The 23292-nt window shown below is 71.2% G+C and overlaps 7 protein-coding genes across 7 annotated transcripts; 3 read left to right on the top strand and 4 right to left on the bottom strand.

Annotated features, from left to right (window-relative positions):
• Positions 1-3611: 3611 nt before the first annotated feature.
• AURANDRAFT_8643 (hypothetical protein) lies at positions 3612-3845 on the bottom strand (the record flags this gene model as incomplete). Its single annotated transcript, XM_009037760.1, has 1 exon — positions 3612-3845. A coding segment is annotated over one exon (234 nt), but the record flags the coding sequence as incomplete, so codon positions are not given.
• Positions 3846-5997: 2152 nt separating this feature from the next.
• ASP1 (putative asparaginase) lies at positions 5998-7368 on the top strand (the record flags this gene model as incomplete). Its single annotated transcript, XM_009038027.1, has 1 exon — positions 5998-7368. The coding sequence occupies one exon, from the start codon at positions 5998-6000 to the stop codon at positions 7366-7368; it is 1371 nt and encodes a 456-aa protein (XP_009036275.1).
• A 3804-nt stretch (positions 7369-11172) lies between these two features.
• AURANDRAFT_25330 (hypothetical protein) lies at positions 11173-12165 on the bottom strand (the record flags this gene model as incomplete). The annotated part of the gene is made up of 1 exon (XM_009037909.1): positions 11173-12165. The coding sequence occupies one exon, from the start codon at positions 12163-12165 to the stop codon at positions 11173-11175; it is 993 nt and encodes a 330-aa protein (XP_009036157.1).
• Positions 12166-13034: 869 nt separating this feature from the next.
• AURANDRAFT_24878 (hypothetical protein) lies at positions 13035-13994 on the bottom strand (the record flags this gene model as incomplete). Its single annotated transcript, XM_009037908.1, has 2 exons — positions 13035-13260; positions 13501-13994. Coding segments are annotated over 2 exons (720 nt in total), but the record flags the coding sequence as incomplete, so codon positions are not given.
• A 2252-nt stretch (positions 13995-16246) lies between these two features.
• Positions 16247-16681, top strand: AURANDRAFT_14357 (hypothetical protein; the record flags this gene model as incomplete). The annotated part of the gene is made up of 1 exon (XM_009038028.1): positions 16247-16681. A coding segment is annotated over one exon (435 nt), but the record flags the coding sequence as incomplete, so codon positions are not given.
• A 1993-nt stretch (positions 16682-18674) lies between these two features.
• On the top strand, positions 18675-19184 carry AURANDRAFT_63621 (hypothetical protein; the record flags this gene model as incomplete). Its single annotated transcript, XM_009038029.1, has 1 exon — positions 18675-19184. The coding sequence occupies one exon, from the start codon at positions 18675-18677 to the stop codon at positions 19182-19184; it is 510 nt and encodes a 169-aa protein (XP_009036277.1).
• A 293-nt stretch (positions 19185-19477) lies between these two features.
• AURANDRAFT_25482 (hypothetical protein) lies at positions 19478-20371 on the bottom strand (the record flags this gene model as incomplete). The annotated part of the gene is made up of 1 exon (XM_009037907.1): positions 19478-20371. One exon carries the CDS (start codon positions 20369-20371, stop codon positions 19478-19480), a length of 894 nt encoding a protein of 297 aa, XP_009036155.1.
• Between the last annotated feature and the right edge of the window lie 2921 nt (positions 20372-23292).

Genomic DNA, 23292 nt, shown 5'->3' with positions numbered 1-23292 from the left:
AAGCAGCGGCCGGCGCTCGTCGCCGACATCCAGGGCGACGCGCGGCCGCCGGGGTGCCCCGCGGCGACGAGCCGCGAGGCGGACGACGGCGACGTGCGGAAGGTCGCGACCAAGTTCGTCAAGCTCATCGAGCCCCTCATGAGCACGACGGAGAGCGCGCCGCTCCGGGCCGCCTGCGCGCGCGCGCGCGAACGGGCCTGGGCGCACCTCGACGCGCGGCGCCACGCGATGCCCGCGCTCTTCCGGGAGGGCCTCGACGAGTAAGGCCGCCTAGATTTGACGCCGGCGTGTCTGTCGCACCGCCTCCCGCTCAACACGGCGGTGACGACGCAGTGAGGGCCGGACCGGCGACCCCCGGCCAGGGCGGGCGTCCGCGGCCGAGCGTTCGCCTCGTCCTCGTACCACTTCGGCATCTCGTCGTCGCGCGCGTGCTCACGCTATCACGCACTACTACACATGGCATCGCTTCCCCGAGAGGTGCTCTCAGTGGTCCTCGAGTTCCTGCCTTGCCACGACCGCAGAATGCTCACGCGCGTCGACCGCCATGCTCGTTCTGTGAAGCCCAAGTTGTCTGCCTGCGGCGGCGTCGGTTGCCTGCGGGCGGCGTGCGTTCGGCCAACTGGGGCCAACTGGGAGGTCATCTTCAGTGCCGCGGCGTTCCGCGACCTGCCGACGGAGGAGCAACACACACACACGACGGAAAATCACGACGAAGAAGAATCAGATCGCGAGGAGGATACCGACGAGTACGCACTCGCAAGCGCGACGCGGGCGTGGGCGGAAAGGTACGTGCGCCCCGTGCTGACGCGCCCGCTGACGGAGCTCGTGCTGCCGTTCATCGCTAGGCCGGCGGTGATCCTGGCGTTTCTCCGGGAAATCCGCGCGGAAGTGTGTGTCGTAAACTTTACTTCCACGGCAGAAGGCGATGAGAATGCTTCCTGGAGCGTGAACGAGCTGTACCACATCTCTGGTGGCACTCGAAAGCCATGCCCACTCGTGCTCCAGCCGCCGAGCGAAGGAGTTTCTGCACTGATCTTCGCGGTGCGGCCTCCGGATTGGGACAAAGTTCTGTACCAAGTGCCGCGCCTGAAGTATTTGTCGATGCTCTGCGGTCCCTGGGATCGCTACGCGCAGTTCTCCAAAGCGCTTCGTCTCGTGCCGAACCTCACCTTCCTCAATATTGGTATCAACGGAGGCGCTCTTTGTGCGGATGATACGGAGCCTCGACGATCTATGCCCGTGCACAAAGTCCTTGAGCACGCCAAAAATGTGGAAGTACTTCGCTCGATTGAGGGCTTTCATTTTAGCATCGATGTCGTTCGCAAGCTGAAGCGCACCTGCTGCCCTCGTCTTCGCGAGATGCACACGGACATGTACAACATCGAGGCGGTGGTGGCCCCATGGAACTTGAACTGGCAGTGCTGCAAGAAGAAGGTCATCCCGGATTGCGACGGCGTCATCTGGATCCCCAAGTAAGCATAGGCGTGTAGTCATAAGAGACTCCCATAGATAGAACGTGCGTCTCCGGCTAGATGACGAGCGTCCGACTCTAGCGTCCGACCGGTAAGTTTTAGATGACGAAGGTCCGCCCGGCCTTGGGCTTGGGCGCCTTGGCCTGGAGGCCGCCCTCCCAGGCGGCGAGGTTCGGCCCGTCGACGAACCCGTGGCGGAAGTCGTAGAGCAGGTCCGGCCGCGAGCCGCCGAGGGCGACGAACTCCGCGACGTCGCGCGCGCGCTTGTACTTCTCGTAGCGCGCCCAGGACTTGGACTCGAGCTTCTTCGGGTTCTGCTGGAGGTAGGCGATGGGCCCCGCGGGCAGCGACTTGGACGCCGCCGCGCCGGCCGGCGGCGGCGGCGTCGGCCCGCGCGCGGCGCGCGGCGACGGCGCCTTGGGCGCGGGCGACGGCCGCGGCGCCGCGCGCGGCGGCGCCGCGGGCGGCGGCCGCGGCGCCTTGGCCGGCGACGGCCGCGTCGGCGCCGCCGTCGTCCGCGACGCCTTGGCCTTGGCCCGCGGCGCCGCGCGCGGCGACCGCGCCGCGCGCGGCGACGCGGGCCGCGCGAGCGGCGCGTTGGCGACGACGTTCGCGGCGAGCGCCGCGGGCGGCGCGGCGTACATGTAGTGGGGCGCCGGCGCGCCGGCGGCCGGCGGCCGCGGTGCGGCGGCGCCGTCCCGCCGCGCGGCCGCTCACGCCGGGGGCGCCTACGACGGTCCGCTCGATCGCGCGCCGGTCGCCCGTCGGCTGGAGCCCCAGGAACGCGCGGCAGGCCGGCGCGTTGCCCAGGTGGGCCGCGCGGCCCTGCTGCGTCGCGAAGGTGCGGCCGCAGCCCTCGCAGGTGAGCTTGGGCACGGCGGAGACGCCCATGCGCGCCTTGGCGCTCGTGATGTCGGCCTTGGCGAGCGACGGGCGGCCGTCCGCGCGCGGCACCTCCCACTTGGGCTGCAGGGGCGCGACCGGCGGCGGCGCGGGCGGCGGCGGCGGCAGCGCCCGCGCCGACGGCGGCGCGTCGCCGGAGCAGACGCCGCAGGTCCACGTCCTCTTCGCGTCGGCGCAGCACGCCTTGTGGCACGCCGCGAAGCCGCAGACGCCGCAGACCTTGTCCGCGCCGCTCCGCGCGCAGAGGTCGCAGTCGCGGTCGCCTAAAACCTTGCGCTTCGACCCCTTGGGCTTCTTCTTTTCGGGCCCGGCGCCGGGCTCCGCGGGCGCGCGGCGCTTCGGCGGCCGCGCCGCGGACCGCGGCGGCGCGGCGACGGGCGGCCGCGGCGGCGGCCGCCGCGCGCGCGGGCCGTCGACGAGGAGCGTGTGCTCCGGGAGCGGCTCCGAGCCGCTCTCGGACGCCTTGGCGGCCCGCTCCAGCGCCGCGGCCTCGGCCTCGATGACCCTCGCGGGCTTCGCGCCGAGGCGCTCCTTGAAGTAGCCGCGCGACGCGGACCGCGGCACGGCCGTGGCCATGGACCAGCCCGCGGCCTTGCGCTCCTCGCAGGAGTCGCAGAACCAGTCGCCCTCGGGCGTCGCCGCCAGCCCGAGGCAGAACGTGTGCGCCGTCGCCGTGCACCGCCCGTCGATGCCGTCGCAGAGCAGCAGGTCGTCCGCGGACGCGTCCGTGCCGCAGTAGTCGCAGGGGTGGATGCGCGGCTCGGCCCAGCGGAAGACCGTGCCGTCGACGTGGTCCAGGTAGCCGTTGCAGACCTCGCCGATGGACCCGTTGAGCCGCGAGCCCTTGCCGAAGAGCTCGCGCGCCGCCGCGTTCGCGGACTTGTACTCGTTGACGACCTCCTTGCCGTCCATCTCGACGACGGCCTTGGAGCCCGAGTTCAGCCAGGGCACCTCCGTGATGTAGCGGAAGTAGTGGCCCTGGGCGCAGGGCGCGATGCCGTTCGTGACGTGCGTGACGGAGCACGCCGCGAGGCCGAGCTTCCGCGCGGCGTCGCTCGCGGAGCAGTAGACCTCCAGCTCCGCGCCCGTCTTCTTGTCGTAGCGCGCGATGGCCCGCGTGCGGCCGCTGCGGCAGTAGCAGTTCGGCCGGCCGGACGTGCAGGGGACGACGCGCTTGGCCGCGGGCCCCGTCGTCGGCACGGGCGCGGCGTCGCCGAGCAGCGCCTCGACGACGGCGGCGCCCTCGTAGTGGACGATGCACGTCTTCCAGACCGTGTGGGGCAGCGTCACGGTCCGCGAGAAGCCCACGCGCTTGAAGAAGGAGAAGGCCTTGAAGTCCGCGTACGTGAGCACGCCGACGGCCTCGTGGCGCTCGCGGCAGTGCTTCTGCACCTCCGTCATCAGCTTCTTGCCGAGCTTCTTGCCCTGGCAGGCGTGCTCGACGGCGAAGAGGGCGAGCTCGACGAACTTGACGACGGACCCGTCCTCCTGCTCGGGCGACGCGCGGCCGCCGAAGATCGAGCCGCCGACGAGCTCCGCGACCGTCGCGTCGTCGCGCCGCGGCGCCACCATGGCGACGGCGTCGTAGGTCGCCGTCTTCAGCAGGTCCGGCGCGTCGATGTTCGGGATGTAGACGCTCAGGAGCTTGAGCAGCGACCGCACGCGGAGCGCCGCCGGATCCGAGCGGTCGACGTCGCGGACGACGGACGCGCACTCACCCTGCGCGTAGAGCTCGAAGCGGATGGCGTCCAGGTCGAGCTCGGCGACCTGCGCGCGGGGGGGTCGGGGGTGGACGCGCCGGCCCCGCGCGCGCGCGGATTCGCGTCGACCCGAAAGTGCACAGTTTCGCGCGTTCGCTGCGACGTATGGGTCCGACTCTTCCACCGGCGCGGGCGGCGCGGGCGCCAGGAAGGGCGTCGGCGGCGGCGGCGGCGGCACGGAAGTCACGTCCATGCCGTCCATCGCGGCGAAGCCGTCGCGCCGCTCCGGCGCCCAGGTCCTGCGGCTGCGGATCGGTGCGCGCCTGCGCGATGGCTTTCGCTTCGGCGGGCCTGCCCGGGCAGTCGAGCTTGCTGCTGTTGCTCGCGATGAGCTTGCTGCGGCGCGATGAGCTTGCTGCGGAGCGCGATGAGCTTGCTGCTGTTGCTCGCCGGCAGCGGCGCCCGCGAGGGCGTCCCGGCGATGCGGATGCTCGACGAAGGGGAGTGTGGTGGCAGGCTGATCCTCGACCTCCAGCCAAACGAGATCCGCTCGGGTCAGCTGGACCCGGGCGCCGTCCAGGTCCTCGTGCACACGATGCGGCGCTGCGGGGTCGTCGCGGTCTCGCCGGGGGTCCGGCCGGAACGCATCGCGGAGCTCCGCGTCGCGCTGGATGACGAAATCATGGCTCCGATCGTCGAGTCGCGCCGGCGGGTGCGGGGCGCGATCCGTCGCGCCCTCGCTGCCAACCGGACTCTGGAGCAGATCGTGCGAGGAGCCGGCGGAGAACAGCTCTGTGCCGAGCCTGTGCTGGCGAGCGGTGCGAAATACAAAGAGCGCTCTCCCGGTCGCATCGACTACATGCTGCCGTGGCAAGCGCCGTTCAACAGGACGTGGCTGACTGTGAATCCGCTGGTCCTGCCGATCATCTCAGCGCTCCTGGGCGACGTGGAGCTGAGCGCAGGTCGGGGCGCCGAGCTCAAATCAGTGCACGTGGTTTACGCGCTCCCGCATGCGCCGGAGCAGCCGTGGCACCGCGACCAGCCGATTTTGTTCGATGGGGAGGACTGGGACGACGACGACGCTGCGGCAGCTCAAGCCGCAGAGAGGCACTTGTTGACGCAGCAGCGCGGCGGCCGCCGGGCTCCGGCACACGGCGGCAAACAGGCACAGGCACCCATTTGGGCGCCGTACACGCCGGCGTTCGCCCTCAACCTCTTCATTCCTCTGGTAGACACTCACAGCGTGCAGGCCGGCCCGACCGAGTTTGGCTTGGGCACCCACCGCTTTCGGTCCACCGCCTTTCAATCCGAGTCCACGCTCACGTTCAACGAGGACGCGGGGCACTTCATCATCTCGGACTACCGCACCGTGCACCGCGGCTTGCCCAACAAGCTGAACACGTCCCGGCCGATGCTGATGCTGGTCTACGGCCGTGGCTGGTGGCACGACAACTTCAATTACAATGCTGCCGCCACGACGCGGGAGCCCGGCCGTGCGGGTGACCCGTCGTCGGACGCGCAGCTCTCCGCGCCCGAGGCGGGGGTGTTGAGGCGAATGCTGGAGGCGGCGCTGCTCCGGCGCGAGACCGTTCTCGAGCGCTGCCACGCGACCCTGCAGCTTTTGCTGGCCAATTCCTGGAAGGACCTGGGCGCCACAGCACCGCCGGATTCACCGCCGCCGTCGGGTGCAGAGGAGCTGTAGGCTAGGGGGGGGGCGAGCTCGGCGCCGGCTAGCCTAGCGTGAGGTCTAACGAGGCCATGTGGATTCAACATGCCTTCAACCATGTGCGAGGATTACAGCCTAGTTAGTTATGAACATAATAATGGCTAGGGTTACAGCGATTCTGCCACACCGTGGGCCAAGCGTATGATCGGGTGCAAAGTAGGCCTTGACAGCACGGAAGCGCCGCTCATATAGCACCATGCTCCGCGTCAAGAGCAAGAGGGTCACGTCCTCGGCGTCGTCGTCGAACCTCAATGCGCACGGCTCGAGCGGGTCGCTGACGGAGGAGGACCGGTCGGCGAAGGTCCTCGTGCTCCTCACGGGCGGCACGATGGCCATGAAGCCGAACGCGCACGGCTCGCTCGAGCCCTGCGCGGGCTACCTCGCCGTGCAGATGCGGCTCATGCCCGAGCTGCGCGAGCGGCGCATGCCGGCCTACGAGGTCGTCGAGTACGCGCCCTTGCTCGACAGCGGCGACTTCGTGCCCGGCGACTGGAAGCGCATCGCGACGGACATCGCCGACGCGCACGAGCGCTACGACGGCTTCGTGGTCATCATGGGCACGGACACGATGGCCTACACGTCGTCGGCGCTGTCGTTCATGCTCGAGGGGCTGCGGAAGCCCGTCGTGCTGACGGGGTCGATGGTGCCCTTCGCGGAGGCCTACAGCGACGCGCGGCGCAACCTGGTCATGGCCATGATCTTCGCGGCGAGCGGCGGCCAGGTGCCCGAGGTCTGCATCTTCTTCGGCGAGAAGCTGCTCCGGGGCAACCGCGCGACGAAGGTCGACGCGCTGTCGCTCGGCGCCTACGGATCGCCGAACTTCCCGCCCCTCGCGACGGTCGGCGTCGCGCTGAACTCGCGCTACGACCTCGCGCTGCGGCGGGGGCCGGGCGAGGCGGCGACGTGCCGCGCGTTCACGGACATGGAGACGAAGATCCTCGTCTTCCGCATGATCCCGGGCTTCGACGACGCCGCGCTGCACCGCTGCCTCGAGAGCCGCGAGCTCAAGGCCGTCGTCCTCGAGCTCTACGGCACGGGCACGGCGCCCGCGCGGCGCGTCGGCTTTATCGCGGCGCTCCGCGTCGCCGCGCGGAACGGCGTCCTCGTCGTCGCGACGACGCAGTGCCTCCGCGGCGGCGTCGTGCTCTCGACCTACGAGGTCGGCCGCCAGCTCGAGGAGGTCGGCGTCGTCGCCGCGGGCGACATGACCACCGAGGCCGTGGCCACGAAGCTCGCCTACCTCTTCGGGCGCTACGGCGGCGACGCGGACAAGGTCCGGAGCCTCGTCGGCGTGAGCCTCCGCGGCGAGCTCAGCCACGTCGACACGTACCTCCGGCCCTTCTGGGAGAAGACGAAGCTCCTGGCCAAGGACAATTCGCGCACCGTCCTCCTCGCGCCGCCGCCGCACGCGCGCGCGCGGAGCGACTCGAACGCGGAGCTCGCCGTCGTTCCGAAGACGCCGCCGCCGCCGCCGCCGCCGCCGCCGCCGTCGCGGGCCGCGGACCTCGCCGCGGGCCTGGGCCTGGGCCTCGCCTGCGCGCTGGTCCTCGCGCGCGTCCGCGCCTAACTCGGGATTACCTTCGCCAGCTCCTCCGGGTCCTCGTAGGTCGACCGCCGTCGTCGGCGCACGGCGAGCCCCGCGACGACGGCGCCGCCGACGCCGAGGATGAAGATGGCCGCGGCGGCGACGACGATCGCGAGGTCCGCGCCGTCGCCGCCGCTCGACGACGACGATCCGCAGACGGCGCACGCGGACGCGTTCCAGGAGCGGCGGAACTCGGCGCCGCCCGGCGCCGCGGCGTCGCGCAGGTCGACGACGCCCCGGGCGTCGAGGAAGGCGAGGCCCGCCGCGAGCGCGCGCGGCGCGTCGGCGATCGCGTGCGCGTCGCCCGCGAGGATCTCCACTTCGACGGCGCCGCCGTAGGTCGCCGCGACGTACTCGGAGTTGGCGACGTCGTTCGTCGGGTCGCCGTCGTTGTGCGCGACGTAGAGCGGCGCGGACGCGGCGGCCCAGACGTCGGCCGCGTCGTCGAGGACGTCGACGCCGTCGACGGTCGGCGCGAACGCGAACGCGCCGTCGACGGCCGACGAGACGTCGAGGTGCGCGAGCGTCGCGTCGTGGGCGCCGTCGGGCGCCAAGACGTCGCGGTACGCGGCCTCGTCGCCGAGGGCCGCCATCGCGACGGCGGACGTCGCGCCCGCGGAGTTGCCCGCCGCGAGCACGCAGTCGAGCCCCAGCGCGCCCCGCGCGTGGCGCGCGGCGGCCCGCGCGTCGCGGATCGCGGCCCACATGGCCGCCGGCGAGGGCCGCCAGGAGTTGCCGAAGCGGTTCGCGTAGCCGTCGCCGAAGCCCTCCGGCGCGAGGCCGTCGTCGCGGCGCAGCCGGTAGTCGACCGCGATCGCCAAGGCGCCGCGGCTCGCGAAGAAGTCGGCGACCTCCATGGACCAGCAGTCGGCGCAGGCGTCGTTGCGCACGTAGCCGCCGGCGTGGATGATAATCACGGCGACCGGACTCGCCGGCGGGCAGGCACCACCGCAGGTCGGCCGGTGGACGACGAAGTCGAGCCGGCGCACGGCGCAGCCGTCAGCATCGCACGCCTCGAGCGCGTCGCCGTAGGTGCCGCCCTCGACGACGACGGGAAACGTCGCGTCGCGCAGCAGCGTTGCCGAGTCGCAGGGCATCGATCAGGCCGAATCGAGCGCCATGCTTCCGCCTCGCCTTCAATAGATCTTCAAGGACGACCTTGAGATCTTCACGATAGCCGCCAAAATTCGAGCGTGCGATGCCCGCGCGATGTACAGCCTGCACGCGATCCTCGCGCTCGCCGTCGGCGCCGCGGCCTTCGGCAGCAGCTCCAGCGCCACCTCCTCCGAGGACCTCGAGAGCATCGAGGCGACGCTGGACCACGTCGAGGAGATGGTGCGATCCCGCGTCCAAACGCTGCCCCGCACACCCGCCTCGCAGCCCCTCCACACTGCGCCTCGCAGGTCTACAACCACACCTACACGCCGTCCGCGCCCATCGGCACCACGACGCTCGGGCACGGCGTCGACCCGGACGACTACTCGACCTTGGACGACTACCAACTGCCCATGCGCCGCCGCCTCGAAGACGGGGAGAGCCTCGGCGTGCTCGGCCTGGGCTCGGCCGACTTGAACCTGTTCGAGCGCGCGGGCTTCGTCGTGCCGTTCGACTGGGAGTGCCAGACCGGCACGAGCGGCGGCGTGTACCCGTGCCCGAACGGCATCCCTTCGACGTGCCGCGCGAACACGGGCGGCGTGTCGTCGGCGTGCGCCAAGTGCTACTGCGAGGTCGGGAGCCACACGTGCTGCCAGTACTACAGCGAGAACAACACGTACTCGGAAGACGGCTACTGGTACGGGGGCTTCGAGTGCCCGTCGGCGCTCCTCAGCGGCGGCGAGCTCGTGACGGACTCGGCGGTCAACTACTGCGAGGTCGGCGACGCCGTCTCCGCGCTCTACGACGACGGCGAGTCCTACTCCGCGAATATCACCGAGGTGACGGGCAGCGATATCACGGTCACGTACTCGGACGGCGACACGTCGACCTACGACCTCACGGAGTCCGGCAACGTGGTGCAGACCGCGAGCGGCGCGGACTGCGTCACGACCTGCGACTCGTCGACGCTCGACACGGAGGTCTGGGGCAACCAGTGGTGGAACGACCCCTACGTGTCGCAGTCGTACATCAACTTCAAGGTGACGCGCTACGAGATGGCGGACGCGTTCGGCGTCGAGTTCTACTCGACGGAGGGCGACACGCTCAAGGTCTTCTCGACGGGCGACGTGCACTTCAAGCCGGACAACGCGGAGCGCACGGTGTACATCAACGAGCAGGTCGAGTACGAGTACGAGACCGACATCGACCGCCGCCTCTCGACGGCCGAGGCCGTGCTCGGGGACATCGACCTCACGCTGCCCATCGACCACGCGCGGCTCGTCGAGGCGCGGTACCGCCACAGCAACACGCGCGGCGGCTCCCAGAAGCCCGCGGCCGCCTCGGAGGTCCCGAGCCCGAAGGGCGAGCCCGTCGCGCTGAAAGATGCGTCCGTCCAGCAGGTCCGGCGTCTCCGGGGCCGCCGCGGCGGCTTCATGGGTGCTATGGGGTCGTTCTCGTTGGCGGGCGGCAGCAACCGGGCGGGCAACGACTGATAACCTATCCTAGTACCGTCCTAGCCTCCCCACCCGGAGACGCGGGGCGCGCTCGGGAAGTCGGCCGGGAAGCGGCCCGGGCGGAAGGCCCCGCGCTGCCTTGCAAGTCCCTCCGCAAGGCCGACCGCGACCTCGACGCGCGCTGCGGCGCGCCGCCACCGGGGCTCCTCTTCAAGGGGGACTTGGCCTCGGTATCTGGAGAGGTAACTTGAGAGGCGTCTTGAGAGCCATCATGATGCTTTGCCTGCTTCGACGACCTTGAAGAAGTTAATTTAGCGCCCGCTTGAAGCGCTGATTTTCCCGGCGTCGCGCGGGCTGCCCGCATCGCAACAGGATGCGCGCCGCCGAGGCGCCGGCGACGGAGAAGGTCGGCGGCAACGCCTTCGCGAGCTGCTACAAGACGACGTTCCCCGCCGGGTCCATCAGCCGGTCCGTGCGCCTCGGGAACGAGGCCGCGAGCTCGCGGCGCATCGTCATCGGCGAGAGCTCGCTGCCCGGCGTGGAGCGCGGCGACGTGCTCGTGGCCATCAACGGCCACAGCGTGCCGCGGAACGCCGCCGGGCCCGAGCTCGAGCAGCTCATGTCGAGCCGCGAGCAGTACGACGGCGCGCCCGTGCCGGCGACGCTCTGGCGGCCGCACCACCCCGAGTCGTTCGCGGAGGTCGCGGTCTTCTGCGGCCAGCGGCGCATCGGCGTCGAGTGGGGGCGCATCAAGCCCCAGGCCGAGATGCCGCTGCCGGCCGTCGGCGGCATGTTCGCCGCCGTCGACGTGCGGAGCCAGAGCGGCCGCGCGGCCATCGAGTTCGGCGACCTGCTCGTCGGCGTGAACCACAAGCCCGTGCCCGCGGACGTGTCCAACGACGAGATCCGGCTGCTGCTCACGAAGGAGCAGAAGCACGACCCGCCCGTGTTCAACCTGCTGCGCTGCGCCGGCGACGACGAGGTCAAGGCCTGGGTGCTGCGGCAGTGCGGCGCAGCGCGGAAGCGGCTCAACCGGCTCCGGAGCTCCGAGGGCGAGCGGAAGAAGCGCGAGTCGTCGGGGCGGAAGACGAAGACCGACGACGCGTCGAGCTGCCTCTCCTGCGACTGCTGCCTGTCGCCGGGCGGCGCGTCGAAGAAGGCGAGCGCCGGCGGCCTCCGGCTCTAGGCGGCGTAAATTCGAAGAGCGCGGGGGCTTAGCCAGCGGGGGTGTGCGACCCTAGGCGGACCGGAGCTCGTCCGTGGCGCGCACGAGGGCGTCGACGATGCCGACCTCCGTGTCCGAGTGGCCCGCGCCGTCGACGATCTCGAGCTTCGCCTTCTTGTCGAGGGCGCACCAGAGCCGGTAGGCCGCCTCCGGGCGGCAGACGAAGTCGCAGCGGCCGTGGACGATGGTGATGGGCAGGTGCGCGATCTTGCCGACGTCGTCGAGGAGCTGGCCGCGCCGCAGGAAGCCGTTGTTCAGCATGTAGTGCGCCTCGAAGAGCGCGAAGGGCACGAGGATCTCCGGCGTCGACAGCACGCGGTCCTTCTTCTTCGAGTTGGGGAACGTCGTGCTCACGGAGAGCTCGTAGGACACGAACGCGCGCGCGGCCGCGTTGCGGACGTCCGAGTCGTCGGACCGGAGCCGCTTGTAGTACGCGGCCAGCAGGTTCGTCCGCTCGACCTCCCACTCGCCCGGCGTCGACCGGATGTGCTCCTCGTAGCCCGCCCAGGCCTCCGGTTGGTTCAGGGCCTGGTGGCCGTTCTGGAACAGGTTGTCGACCTCGTCGGGCATGAAGAGGAAGCAGCCCCGGAGGACCAGCGCCTCGAGCCTGTCCGGGTGCGTCTGCGCGTAGGCGAGGCCCAGCGTCGAGCCCCAGCTCCCGCCGAGCACGACGCCCCATTTATCGATCCCGAGGTGGGCGCGCAGCTTCTCGACGTCGCCGACGAGGTGCGGCGTGTCGTTGCACACGATGGACGCGGCCCAGTCGTCCGACGCGTTGGGCGTCGACCGGTTGCAGCCCCGCTGGTCGAAGGTGCAGATCCGGTAGACCGCGGGGTCGAAGAAGCAGCGCGTGTGCACGCCGCAGCCGCCGCCGGGGCCGCCGTGGAGGAAGACGGCGGGCTTGCCGCTCGGGTTGCCGCTCAGCTCCCAGTAGATCTCGTGGCCGTCGCCGACGTCGAGCATGCCGTGCTCGTAGGGCTCGATGTCGGGATAGAGCACGCGCATGTTGTCCCCCGCAAACGACGTCATGGTCCCGGTTTTCGGACACTCTTTATGGCTGCCCAAAACGTCGAGCAAGAATTTGGGGTTCAGTCAGCGATTCATTTGGTTGTACTTCAACTTCAACATTAACTAAAGAGCTCGGCGCCCACGAGAGCGTCGAGGCGCGACGACGGCGGCGCGTAGAGGTCGGGCCCGTGGCCCGCGGAGGCCGCCACGGCGACGATCTCGGCGCCTGGCAGGTGGGCCGCCCGTATTCGTTCGGCCACGGCGACGTCGCGGCGATTCCGCGCGCCGACGTGGACGCGGACCCGGGCCGCGACGGTGTCCGTCGGGAACGACTCGAGCGCGTCGTCGTCGTCCCGCCAGCGGATGTCCGCCCGGAGCGGCGAGAGCGCGACGACGTCGGCCGTCGCGAGGTCCGCGTAGCGCAGCGCGCCGTAGGCGCCGCGCGACGACCCGAGGAACGACACCGCGGCGTAGGTCGTCCGCAGCTTCGCCAAAAAGGCCCGGAGCGCCGCCGGCGCCCGTCCGTAGGACGTCTGCGCGTCGTCGTAGAGGAGGCACACGTCCGCGGCCACCCGCGCGCGCGCGAGCGTCCCCGCCCACTCGAGGCCCATGGCCCCAAAGGCGACGACGCAGCGCGCGTGCCCCCGAGCGACGAGCAGGTTCGCGTAGGGCAACGCCGGATCGTGGACGCCGTCGAGGAACGTCCCCGCGGGCCGCCGCCTCTGCCCGGCTCGCCGGTCCGCGTAGATCGTCCGGATCGCGGGCCACCGCGTCTCGCGGAGCTTCGGGTTCCCGTAGCAGCGCAGCTCGACGAGCGTCTTCGAAAGCTTGCGCGGGAGCGCCCGGAGGGCATTGCGGTCGACGAAGAGGCGCTCGAGGCGCGCGAGGCGGCCGAGGTCCGCGGGTAGCTCGACGATGTGGTTCGCCGCGACGTCCAGCACCTTCAACGTCGCGACGTCGCAAAGCTCGTCAGGCAGCGCCGTCAGGCGGTTCGCGGACGCGTGCAGCCGCTCGAGCGGTGCGACCAAGCCCTTCGGGAGCGCCGCGAGGCCGTTGCTCTCGAGCCGCAAACTCACGAGGCGCGCCGGGAGCCTCGGCGGCTCGACGAACCCGCAGCCGCCCAAGACCAGCGTCGCGCAGGTCGGCGGCGCGACGGGCGCCGCGGCGAGCGCCACGAGGCCGTAGAGGCGCAGCTCCGCGGCGCGCGGCGGCAGCGAGAGCGCGCGGAGGCGTTCGTTCCGCTCGAGGTCCAGCACCTCGAGGCCGCCGAGCCCGGCGCCGTCGAAGGCCGCCAGCCGATTCGCGCCGAGCCAGAGCCGCTTGAGATGGGACAGGCGGTCCGCGGGCGCCGCGGCGACGAGCCGATTGCCGTACGCGTGGAGCTCCCGGAGCGCCGCGCATCGCTCGAGCGCCTCCGGGAAGTGCGTGAGCCGGTTGCCGCCGACCTTCAGCACGCTCAGGCGCGGGAGGTCGCCGATCTCCGGCGGCAGCTCGTCGAGGTCGTTGTCGTAGGCCAGCAGCGACGTCAGGGTTTTGAGGCGTCCGATCGCCGGCGGCAGGGCCGCGAGCCGGTTCCCGCCGACGGCGAGGCTCTCGAGGTGCGCGAGCGGCGGCAGCGCGAGGCACGCGAGGTCGTTGTGCGCCAGCCCGAGGGACCGCAGCCCCGCCGGCAGCGCCTCCGGCAGCTCCGCGAGCGCGTTTTCGGCCGCCGCGAGGATTTCGAGCTTCCGCGGCAGCACCGCCGGCAGGGAGCGCAACCGGTTGCGCGAGACGTCGAGCGCGCGCAGGTCCTCGAGCTGCGCGATGCCTTGCGGCAGCGCCGCCATGGCGTTGTCGCCGCAGCGCAGCGCGAGGAGGGACAGGGGCAGCTCCGGCAGCGCCGCGAGCCCGCGGTGCCGCAGGTCCAGCACCTCGACGGCCTCCTCCTCGTCCGACGACGTGTCCTGCTCCGGCGGCGGCGGCGGCATCGGCGGCTGCATGGCGACTTTCTAGGCTACACGAGGGCTACCTTAGCTGGCTACCATCGTGAACACGAGTGATTGTTGCTAGGCTAGGAGAGGGTTAAAGGTGCATTGCACGTTTCCGCAAAGAGCACCGGTACACGATGGCCGCTAACTCGGGGAGCTGCCCCCCGCGGCGCACCGCTCCCGTCCCGCCGCGCAGCCGGAGGAGACACGCACGCATGCCACTTCTGTTGTTCGCCCTCTGCGCGGCGCCCGGCGCGGCCCAGACCGTCGCCCCCACGGAGTGCCCCACGCCGCTGCCGTCGCCCCTGCCGTCGACGAGCACGCCGTCGTCGAGCCCCTCGCCGAGCCTCGCGCCCACGAGCTCGCCGTCGACCTACGCGCCGACGACGAACGTGTCGCGCGCGCCGACGGCCGTGCCCGCGCCGGCGCCGACGCGGAGCTTCGCGCCGACGGCCGACCCGACGTTCACGCGCTACCCGACGCACGGCCCGACGCTGACGCCGGCGCCGTCGGCCGTGCCGACGCCCGTGCCGACGGCCATGCCCAACACCAAGGCGCCGACGAAGTTCGTGCGCCCCGTGAAGCTCTGGACCATCTCCCTCGCGTCGACGCTCAACATCGGCATGGGCATCGTCGTCTTCATCTCCGTCGTCATCCACTGCGCGGCGAGCGTCTTCCGCATCAAGCCGCTCATCCCCCAGGAGTTCGTCGCGTAGCTTACTTCTTGTAGTGGTGCGGGTTCTGCTTCTTCCACGCGGCGACCTCGGGCATGGCGTCGACGGCCGCGTGGACGGCCCAGACCTCGGGGAACGTCTCCTTGATGAACGTCTTCGGGATACCGTCGATGACGCCGCTGGACAGCCAGCCCACGGCGCGCCAGACGGCGAGGTCCGCGACGGAGAGGTCCGCGCCGGCGACGAAGGGGCCCGCGACGTGGGCCTGCTGCGCCTCCAAGCCGCGCAGCAGCATGGTCATGCGGCCCTCGGCGGAGATCAAGTGCTGGCGCCAGGCGATCTTCCGCTTCGGGTCGCGCTCCTTCATCGTCGCCGTGATGAGCTCGCTCACGTCCGTCAGCGCGTCGACGGCCTCGTCGCACTTGGCGGCCAGGAACGGATCCGCCGGGTACAGCCCCGTCACGGACCCGACGTAGCGCGCGATGGCCTGCGTCTGGTTGAGCACGCCCTTGCCCTCGACGACGAGCGCTGGGAACGTGCCAAACGTGAGCGCCCCGCTCGCGTACATGTCGTCGTAGCCCAATCTTGCGTCTTCAAACGGCACGTCGCCGATGTGCAACGCGAGGCGGTTGCACTCCGCGCGCCAGTAGTGATGGTCGAGGTAGATTAATTTGAGCTTCGGGAGTGGCATGGCGGCCATGACTATGGTTGCACAGCTGAGCTGTCCGAAGGAAAGCGCGGCAGAGCTCTGAGGAGCAGGACAAGCAAGGTTCAAGGTGCCGCGGAGGCAGCGCCGGTTTGGACGATGGTGGGCCCATCGGGCAGCGGTTCGAGGCATACGACGCCCTAAAGAAGCGGACGCCCCCGTCGAAAAGCGGCGGGGCCGGCCGCTTGACGGCCGGCGGGACCACCATGGACGACGAGGAGGAGATGCAGACCGAGGAGTCGAAGCGCCTCGCCGCCGAGGCCAAGGTCGCCAAGGAGAAGGCGGAGAAGGAGGCCGAGGAGCGGAAGCAGGCCATCTACAAGACCCTCATGCGGCGCGCGAACATCGAGAACCGGAGGAAGCACCTCGGCCACCTCGCGGACTTGGACGCGTCCAGGCGCGAGCCCACGGGGCGCGTGTCGCGCAAGATCTACCACGAGCTCGTCTCCGTGCGCAAGTTCGACCAGTACAACCGCCCCCAGTCGACCAAGCTCTCCGACGCCGAGCAGCTCATCGCCGACATGCAGCGCACGCTCGGCGGCGGCGAGGCGGCCGCGGCCGCGGACGCGCCGCCGGCGGCCGCGGGCGACGCGGCCAAGGAGGCCCAGGCCGTCCAGCCCCTCGTGACGCCCAAGTGGGTCATCGGCTACAAGAAGGAGCAGTTCGGCCCGCCGGGCCTGGCGCCGCCGCGCAACGGCGTGCTCAACAGCGAGGGCAACGAGCACTTCTACAGCTACGACGGCTTGTGGGAGGCGGGCAGGATGCACGGCTTCGGGCGCTACAAGTTCGCCGACGGCATGCTCTACAGCGGCGGCTTCAAGAACGGCCTGCCCGACGGCGAGGGCTCGGCCTGGTACCCCGGGGGCACGAAGTACAAGGGCCACTGGCGCGACGGACTCCACGAGGGCACGGGCGTGATGACGTACGCGACGGGGTCCACCTACGACGGCTACTGGAAGGACGGCAAGCGCCAGGGCGAGGGGAAACTGACCTTCGCCTCGGGCACGGTCTACGAGGGCCACTTCTGGCTCGGCAAGTACCACGGCCGCGGCCGCGTGACGTCGCCGACGACGGGCTTCGAGTTCGTCGGATCCTTCCACCGGGGCTTCGTCAACGGGCCCGGCGCCCTCGTCTGGCCCGACGGCGAGCGCGACACGCGGAACTGGGCGTCCTACGGCGGCATGACGCTCAAGCAATTGATCGAGTACGCGCTCCAGGAGAAGGCGGAAAAGGCGGCGAAGAAGACGAAGGAGCGCGACGCGGCCTTCTCCGTGCGCCTCGCCGTGCGCCTCCAGGACTACGTCACGTCCGTGCGCGACGACATCAACGCCGAGCGCGAGGAGAAGAAGATCGAGGCCGAGGCGACGCGCCGGGCCCTCGTCCAGGAGCGCAAGGAGAAGGCGCGCGAGCTCCGGGAGAAGGCCCTCGCGTCGCTCTCCGCGGCCGCCGACGAGGCCACGGGCGCCGAGGCCGACGCGAACTTCGACGCCGCCGCGGAGATTTAAGCATCAGAGGTAGCGCGCGCGGCGCCGCGAGAATGAGAGGTAGCGCGCGCGGCGCCGCGAGACTCAGAGGTAGAGCGTGTGGCGCCGCGGCGCCGCGCCTCGTTCCGCTTTCGACGCGGCGCCGAACTCGGCGTCGCGGTTCAGGTCCGCGACGCGCACGACGGGCTCGAGCCGCGCCGCGTCCTCGACGAAGGCGATCTTGTCCCGCGTCGCCGCGTCGCAGAACTTGCGCGCGATCCACCAGAGCGTCTGCCCCGCGGAGCCCGACTTGAGCACGACGACGCGGCCCAACCGCCCGCAGTAGTGCTTCTGGAAGACGGGCAGGGCCGGCTTGATGACGCCGAGCGTGTCGAAGAGCGCCGTCGCCGGCGCGCCGCGGCAGTCGAGGACGAGCGCGCAGCGGCCGTCGCCGCCGCGGCAGCCGCCCTCGATGACGCGCACGAGGTGGCTCAGCGTCGCGGGCCGGCAGTGGCGGCAGTGGAAGAGCAGCACGGCCTCGCCGCGCCTCGTCCGCACGCCGCGCGGCCCGGACCAGAACATGCGCTTCAGCTCCGGGTCCGGCGGCGGCAGCTTCTCCGGCGCGCGCGCCGCGGCGCACGACGCGCGCCACTGCGCCGTGTCCGCGACGGCGTCGGCGACGGACCGGTCCGGGAAGCGCGGCTTCCACCGCGCCGCGGCGAGGTAGCGCGCGAGCGTCGCGTCGTCGAGGGGCATCCGGCCCCGCCGCGCGTCGCGGACGAGCTTCCTCCGCGCGAGGACCTCCGCGCGCAAGTTTTCCAGGAGCGCGCGCCGCTCGCCGTCGAGGCCGCCGCCGCCGCGCCAGCCTTTGAGCAGGCGCAACGGCGCGAGCAGGCCGCGCGCGCATCGCTTCGTGAGGTTCAGCGAGCGCGACGCGGCGGCGCGCGTCGCGTCGAGCGAGTAGCTCGTGCAGCGTTTCGTGAGGTTCAGCGAGCGCGACGCCGCCGTGCGCGTAGCGTCGAGCGAGTAGCTCGTGCAGCGTTTCGTGAGGTTCAGCGAGCGCGACGCGGCGGTGCGCGTGGCGTTGAGCGAGTAGGTCGTGCATCGTTTCGTGAGGTTCAGCGAGAAGGATGCGTAGCGCCGCGTCGCGAGCCACGACCAGGTCGTGCAGCGCCGCGTCAAGTCGAGCGAAAATGATGCGTAGCGCCGCGTCGCGAGCCGCGACCACGCGACGGCGCGCTTCGCGATGGCCCAGGAAGCCTGGCCCAGCGCGGAGGCATAGCTTTTGGCGTGTGTATGCGGTATCTCCGCCGCGCTTCGCTGCCGCGCATTCACAGGCTGCGCAGCGATCTTGCACGCGCCGCGCGGTGCATAGAGCGCTGCGACGACGAGCACGAGTGCTCGAAAACGACCGGCCATTGCCGTGCTCTGAGGCAAGATCGAGAGCTTCACTCATTTTTGGTGAAGTGGAGCATGGCCTGAGAGAATCGTGCGACCCCAAGAATAACTGGGACCGTCGGGCGGCGGCCGGGAAGGGATGGCGGTGGTCCGGCGTACAATACTCCTCTTCCTGGGGCTGATGCTGCGCGCGAGCGGCGAGCAGCGGTCGATCAAGCTGGTCCGCGGCGCGTCGGCGGTGGACCTGAGCCCAAGCGGGTCGGCGTGTGTCGCGAGCGCGGCCCCCGTCGCCGACGCCATGTCCGGGCCGGCGTCGCTGTCCTTCCTCGCGTCGCGGCGCGTCGCGACGGCCGCGGGGGACTACGCGGCGGTCCTCTTCGAGAACGTGACGCAGCACCTGCCGGACGGCGAGACGCACCTGCTCGGCGTCTTCCGCGGCTGGAGCGGCGACGGCCGCGCCATGCTCTTCGGCGACGGCGAGCCCTGCCCCGGGGACCGCCCGCGCAACGCCACCGTCGTCGCGACGTGCGACGGGGGCCCGCGCCTCGCGCTCGCGGACGCGACCGAGCCGACGATGTGCGCCTACGAGATGAAGCTGCTGCTGCCCGTCGCCTGCCCGCTCTTCGAGAGCGGCTGGCGGGACGCGGCGCCCCCGCGGGGGACGGGACCGCCGCCCCGCGGGGACGGCGGCGGCGGCGTCGCCGCGCTCCGCGCCGAGGCGGACGACGCGCGGCGCCGCGTCGCGGAGCTCGAGGCGGCCATCGCCGCCGCCCTGGAGGCGGCGGAGTCCCTGGAGGCGGCGGGGTAAGGGCCCGCATGTTTTCACTCGGGGGGCTGGCGTGCTTGCGCGCGCCGCGGCGCGGGCGGGCCCTACTAGTAACCTGAGGACGCGACGATGGCATGCCAGCCTCGGCTCCGAGTCCAAAAGAAGCACCGATTAAAGACGGTGGGGAGGCGGTCCTCCGCCCCCGGAGTGGCCGGCGGGTGTGCGCGCGCGGGTCCGCGGCGCGGGCGTGGTGCGGTGTCGAGAGGGGGGTCTTTCTTGAGTTTTTTTCGTTCGACAGGGGGAGGGGGGAAGCAAAATCGGGACCACATTTCCGCCTACATGACGTTGATGAGGATGCCCTCGGCGCCGACGCCCGGCGAGAAGGAGAAGGCGATGCCCTGCTTGAGCCCGCGCTCGCCCTTGGCGAGGGCCTTCTTGTGGTCGTTGAGGATGAGCTCGAGCACGAACATGACGCTGGGCGAGAGCATGTTGCCGTACTGGGACAGGACCGTCCAGGAGTACTTGGCCTGCTCCTCGGAGAGGCCGAGGCCGTTCTGCGCCTCCTCGATGATGCGGCGGCCGCCCGGGTGGATGGCCCAGAAGTCCATGTCCGTCTTCTGGAGGCCGTGCATGCCGAGGAACGAGTCGACGTAGCCCGCCATGTTCTTGGCGATGTACTGGGGCAGGTACTTGGAGAGGATGCAGGAGATGCCGTTCTCGTTGATGGACAGCGTGATGCCGTCCTCCGTGCCCTCCATGAGCCAGCCGTGCGTGTCGACGATGCCGAACTTGCCCTTGGCGGCGGCCGAGCCCGGCTTCTCGCCCGAAATGACGGCCGCGGCGCAGCCGTCGGCGAAGATGGCGTGGAGAATGGCGTCGTTGACGTTGTCGTCGAAGGTCGTGTGGACCGAGGAGATCTCGACGCAGACCATGAGCGCCATCTTGCCCGGGTGGGACATGGCGAAGTCGTTCGCGACGCGGAAGCCGTTCATCGCCGCCGCGCAGCCCATGAAGCCGATGAGGGAGCGGTCGACGCCGCGCCAGAGGCCCAGCGTCTTGATGAGCTCCGCGTCGAGGCCCGGGCCGAGGAAGCCCGTGGAGGATACGACGACGAGCTTGCCGATCTGCTCGACGTCGATGCCCGCGTCGGCCATGGCGTCCTTGCAGACCTTGGTCACGAGGGGCACGGACTTCTCGCGGAACATGTCGAGGCGCTTCTCGACGGGCATCTTGAACATCAGGTCCTTGTCGAAGAAGTTCTCGTCGCCCTCGAGCTTCTGCTCGGGCGTGAAGTCGGGCACCGCCATGAAGCTGCGGGGGACGCGGACGGTCGCCATCGGCGTGCGTGCGCGCGGGATGCGTCAGGATCGCGCGCGATCCACCGCGGCCCGCGGCGCGCTCGGCGCCGCCGCCGGTCGCGCGCGGAAGAAAACGGTTCTTCCGCGGCGAGGTGGCCGCCGCGGCGTCGCGCGCGGCCGGCCGGCGGCGGATCGCGCGGCGCGCGCGGCGCGCGCGCCGTTGCAGCGGACGCGGCGCGCGCACCGGTAGTCGATGCGGCTGTTGCCGTAGATGCGCGCGAGCACGGGCTTGATCGAGTTACACTCGGGGCAGCTCTCGGCGATCGCGAGCGCCTGCTGCTGCGAGGCGCGGTAGGGCGGGTTGCCCGTCGCCATGCCCATGATCACGGGGATGATCTTCTCGTCCTTCTTGGGCGTCGCCTAGAGGGGGCGCGCCGCGTTAGAATTCAGGAACACTCTTTCCTGCCGCTGCCAAAGCTCCGCGCGGCAAAGGCTGCGGACGCGGCGCGCGCGCCATGGTGACGATGAGCATCGTCGCGAGGACGACGCACGCGCCGCCCAGCACCTGGGCCTCGAAGGGGAGCTCGCTGATGGCAGACATGGCTTCGGCTCTGCTTTGCGTTTGTGCTACGTCGCGACGTGGAGCCTCCTTTCGACGCTGCGATCAGCCAATCTCTGCCGCATCGGCCTGTGGCAAATGGCGATCTTATAGTTTGCTTCATCATGCCTCGGATCCGGCAGGGACTTCGGCACTTACTTCGGCAGAGCGCCGGCCGTCCACGACAAAGCCCACGGCAAAGCCCATGCACATCCCGGGCGAGCCGAGACGACGCACCACCTCCCGAAGCACACACACAACCTCAGTTACCGCTGCACGGTCACCACGAGATCCGAGAACGCGGTGAGCGCCGCGTGGATCTCGCCGTGCTTGAGGTTCTCGCGCCACATCATCTCGACGAGGGCGTGGTGGCCGTCGAAGTAGGGCGACAGCGCGCGGAAGATGTGGAGGAGGCGCAGGTGGTGGGGCGCGCCCGCGTCGCCCGCGGCCGGCCGCGGCTGGCGGCCGTGGAGCGAGTCGTCGTCGCGGTCGTCGAGGCTCAGGCGGAAGCCCGCGCCCGGCGCGACGGCGGCGTTCGCCGCGGCCTCGAGCCCCGGCGGCGGCGCGCCGTCGATGCGGAGCACGTAGGTGTGGAGCTCCCGGAGGTGGCCCGACGTGAGCAGCCGCAGCACGGTCTTCGTCGCGTCGGGCACCCTCTGCCGCTCGAGGTCGTCGAGCGCGTCGCCGAGCCGCCGCGCGGGCCCGAAGGCCGCCAATACCGCCAGCGCGCGCCGCCGGCGCAGCTCGTCGCCGCCGTCGGGGACGGCCGGCGCGCGGTCGTCGACGGCGTAGACCGAGTCGGACCGGACGACGGTGACGACGCGCGCCTTCTTCCACTCCACCAGGTGCCGCGCGAGGCGGTAGACCCGCGACAGGGGCAGCCCCGTCGACGCCGCGAGCGCGTGGAAGGACGCCGTCGGCGCCGCCGCGGCGAGCAGCTGGCGGAGCTGCGGCGTGACGGACTTGGGCAGGTCCGCGAGGACGGCCTTCGCGTCGTCGAAGAGCAGCAGCGCCTCGTAGGGCGCGTAGGACCGGCGCCGCCGGCGGCGCCGCCGCGCGCGGCGCGTCGCCTGGGCCGGGTCCGCGCCGAAGCGGTCGCCGGAGCGGCCGCGCTCGGGCGACCCGTCTCCGCCGTCGCCGCCGTCGGAGCTCTCCGAGCCGTCGCTCCGCCCGCGCGGGTCGTCGGACTCGTCGGAGGAGCCGTCGCGGGGCCGCGCGAGGCGCCCGCAGACGGCGACCCAGCGGTTGAAGCGCGCGCGCACGCGGCGGTCCGCGGCCGCGCCGTCGAACGCGTCGCGGAGCTCCCTGGCCAGGCTCGACGCGTCGACCATGGCCGCGAAGGCGTCGGCGCCCGTCTTGTCCGGCGCCGCCGCGAGCATCAAAGCGCACTGCGCCGACACGTAGCCGCAGCGCCGCTCCTCGTGGCGCAGCGCCGCGGCGACGTCGCGGACCGCGGCCGCGAGCGACTCCAGCGACACCGCGGCCGCGCCCGCGTCGTCGCGCGCGCCGGGCGCGGCGCCCGTGACGGCCCAGACGACGTCGAAGAACTTCAAGCGCCGCTCCGGGACGCAGTCGTCCGCGACGGCCTCGTCGTCGTCGCCCCAGAAGACGTCGCCCGCGTCCGCCGCGGGCACCTCGGACGTCGGGCACGACACGAAGAGCGCGTCCTCGAGCTGGAGCTCGACGAGGCCGTCGCGCAGCGACTTCTTCGCGCAGAAGAGCTTGGCGAAGTCCGCGTCGGCCATGGACGTGAAGATCGTGCCGTCGGCGCTGTCCGGCGTCTTGTCGTAGCGGAAGACGAGGCGCGGGCCCTCGTCGTGCTGCACGACGAAGCCGAGGCCGCGCAGGTGGACGCCGCGTGCCTCCATGGGTGTGCCGGCAGCGCGATCTACGGCGTCGGCGCAACGCGCGCGCAAATGAGCGACGGCGTCGCCGCGCGCGGCGGTGCAGGCGCGCGCGCGCGCGCCGTGGAGGCTGCGGAGCCGCGCTGGCGCCGCCGCTGAAGGCTGCGGCGACCGCGACGGTTCCGGTCGCTCTCTGCGCTGCGGAACGTGCAGGCGCCCTTGGCTGTTCGCGGACGCTGGCGCGGCACTGTGGCGAGGGACGAGGGCGTCGACGCGGACACTTTTTGCGAGTGCGGCGCCTTCGATGTCACGGCCCGCACCGATGTTTGCCTCAAGCTACTCGGTGTTGATGTTGCAGAGTTTGCAGCGGCTTGAGGGGGGTCGGTGGCGCCCTCGGCGCCCTCGGGGCC

The sequence above is a fragment of the Aureococcus anophagefferens genome (genome assembly GCF_000186865.1).
Source record: "Aureococcus anophagefferens unplaced genomic scaffold AURANscaffold_7, whole genome shotgun sequence".
NCBI classification, from domain to species: Eukaryota; class Pelagophyceae; order Pelagomonadales; family Pelagomonadaceae; genus Aureococcus; species Aureococcus anophagefferens.
This window is presented reverse-complemented; position numbering and strand designations above follow the sequence as displayed.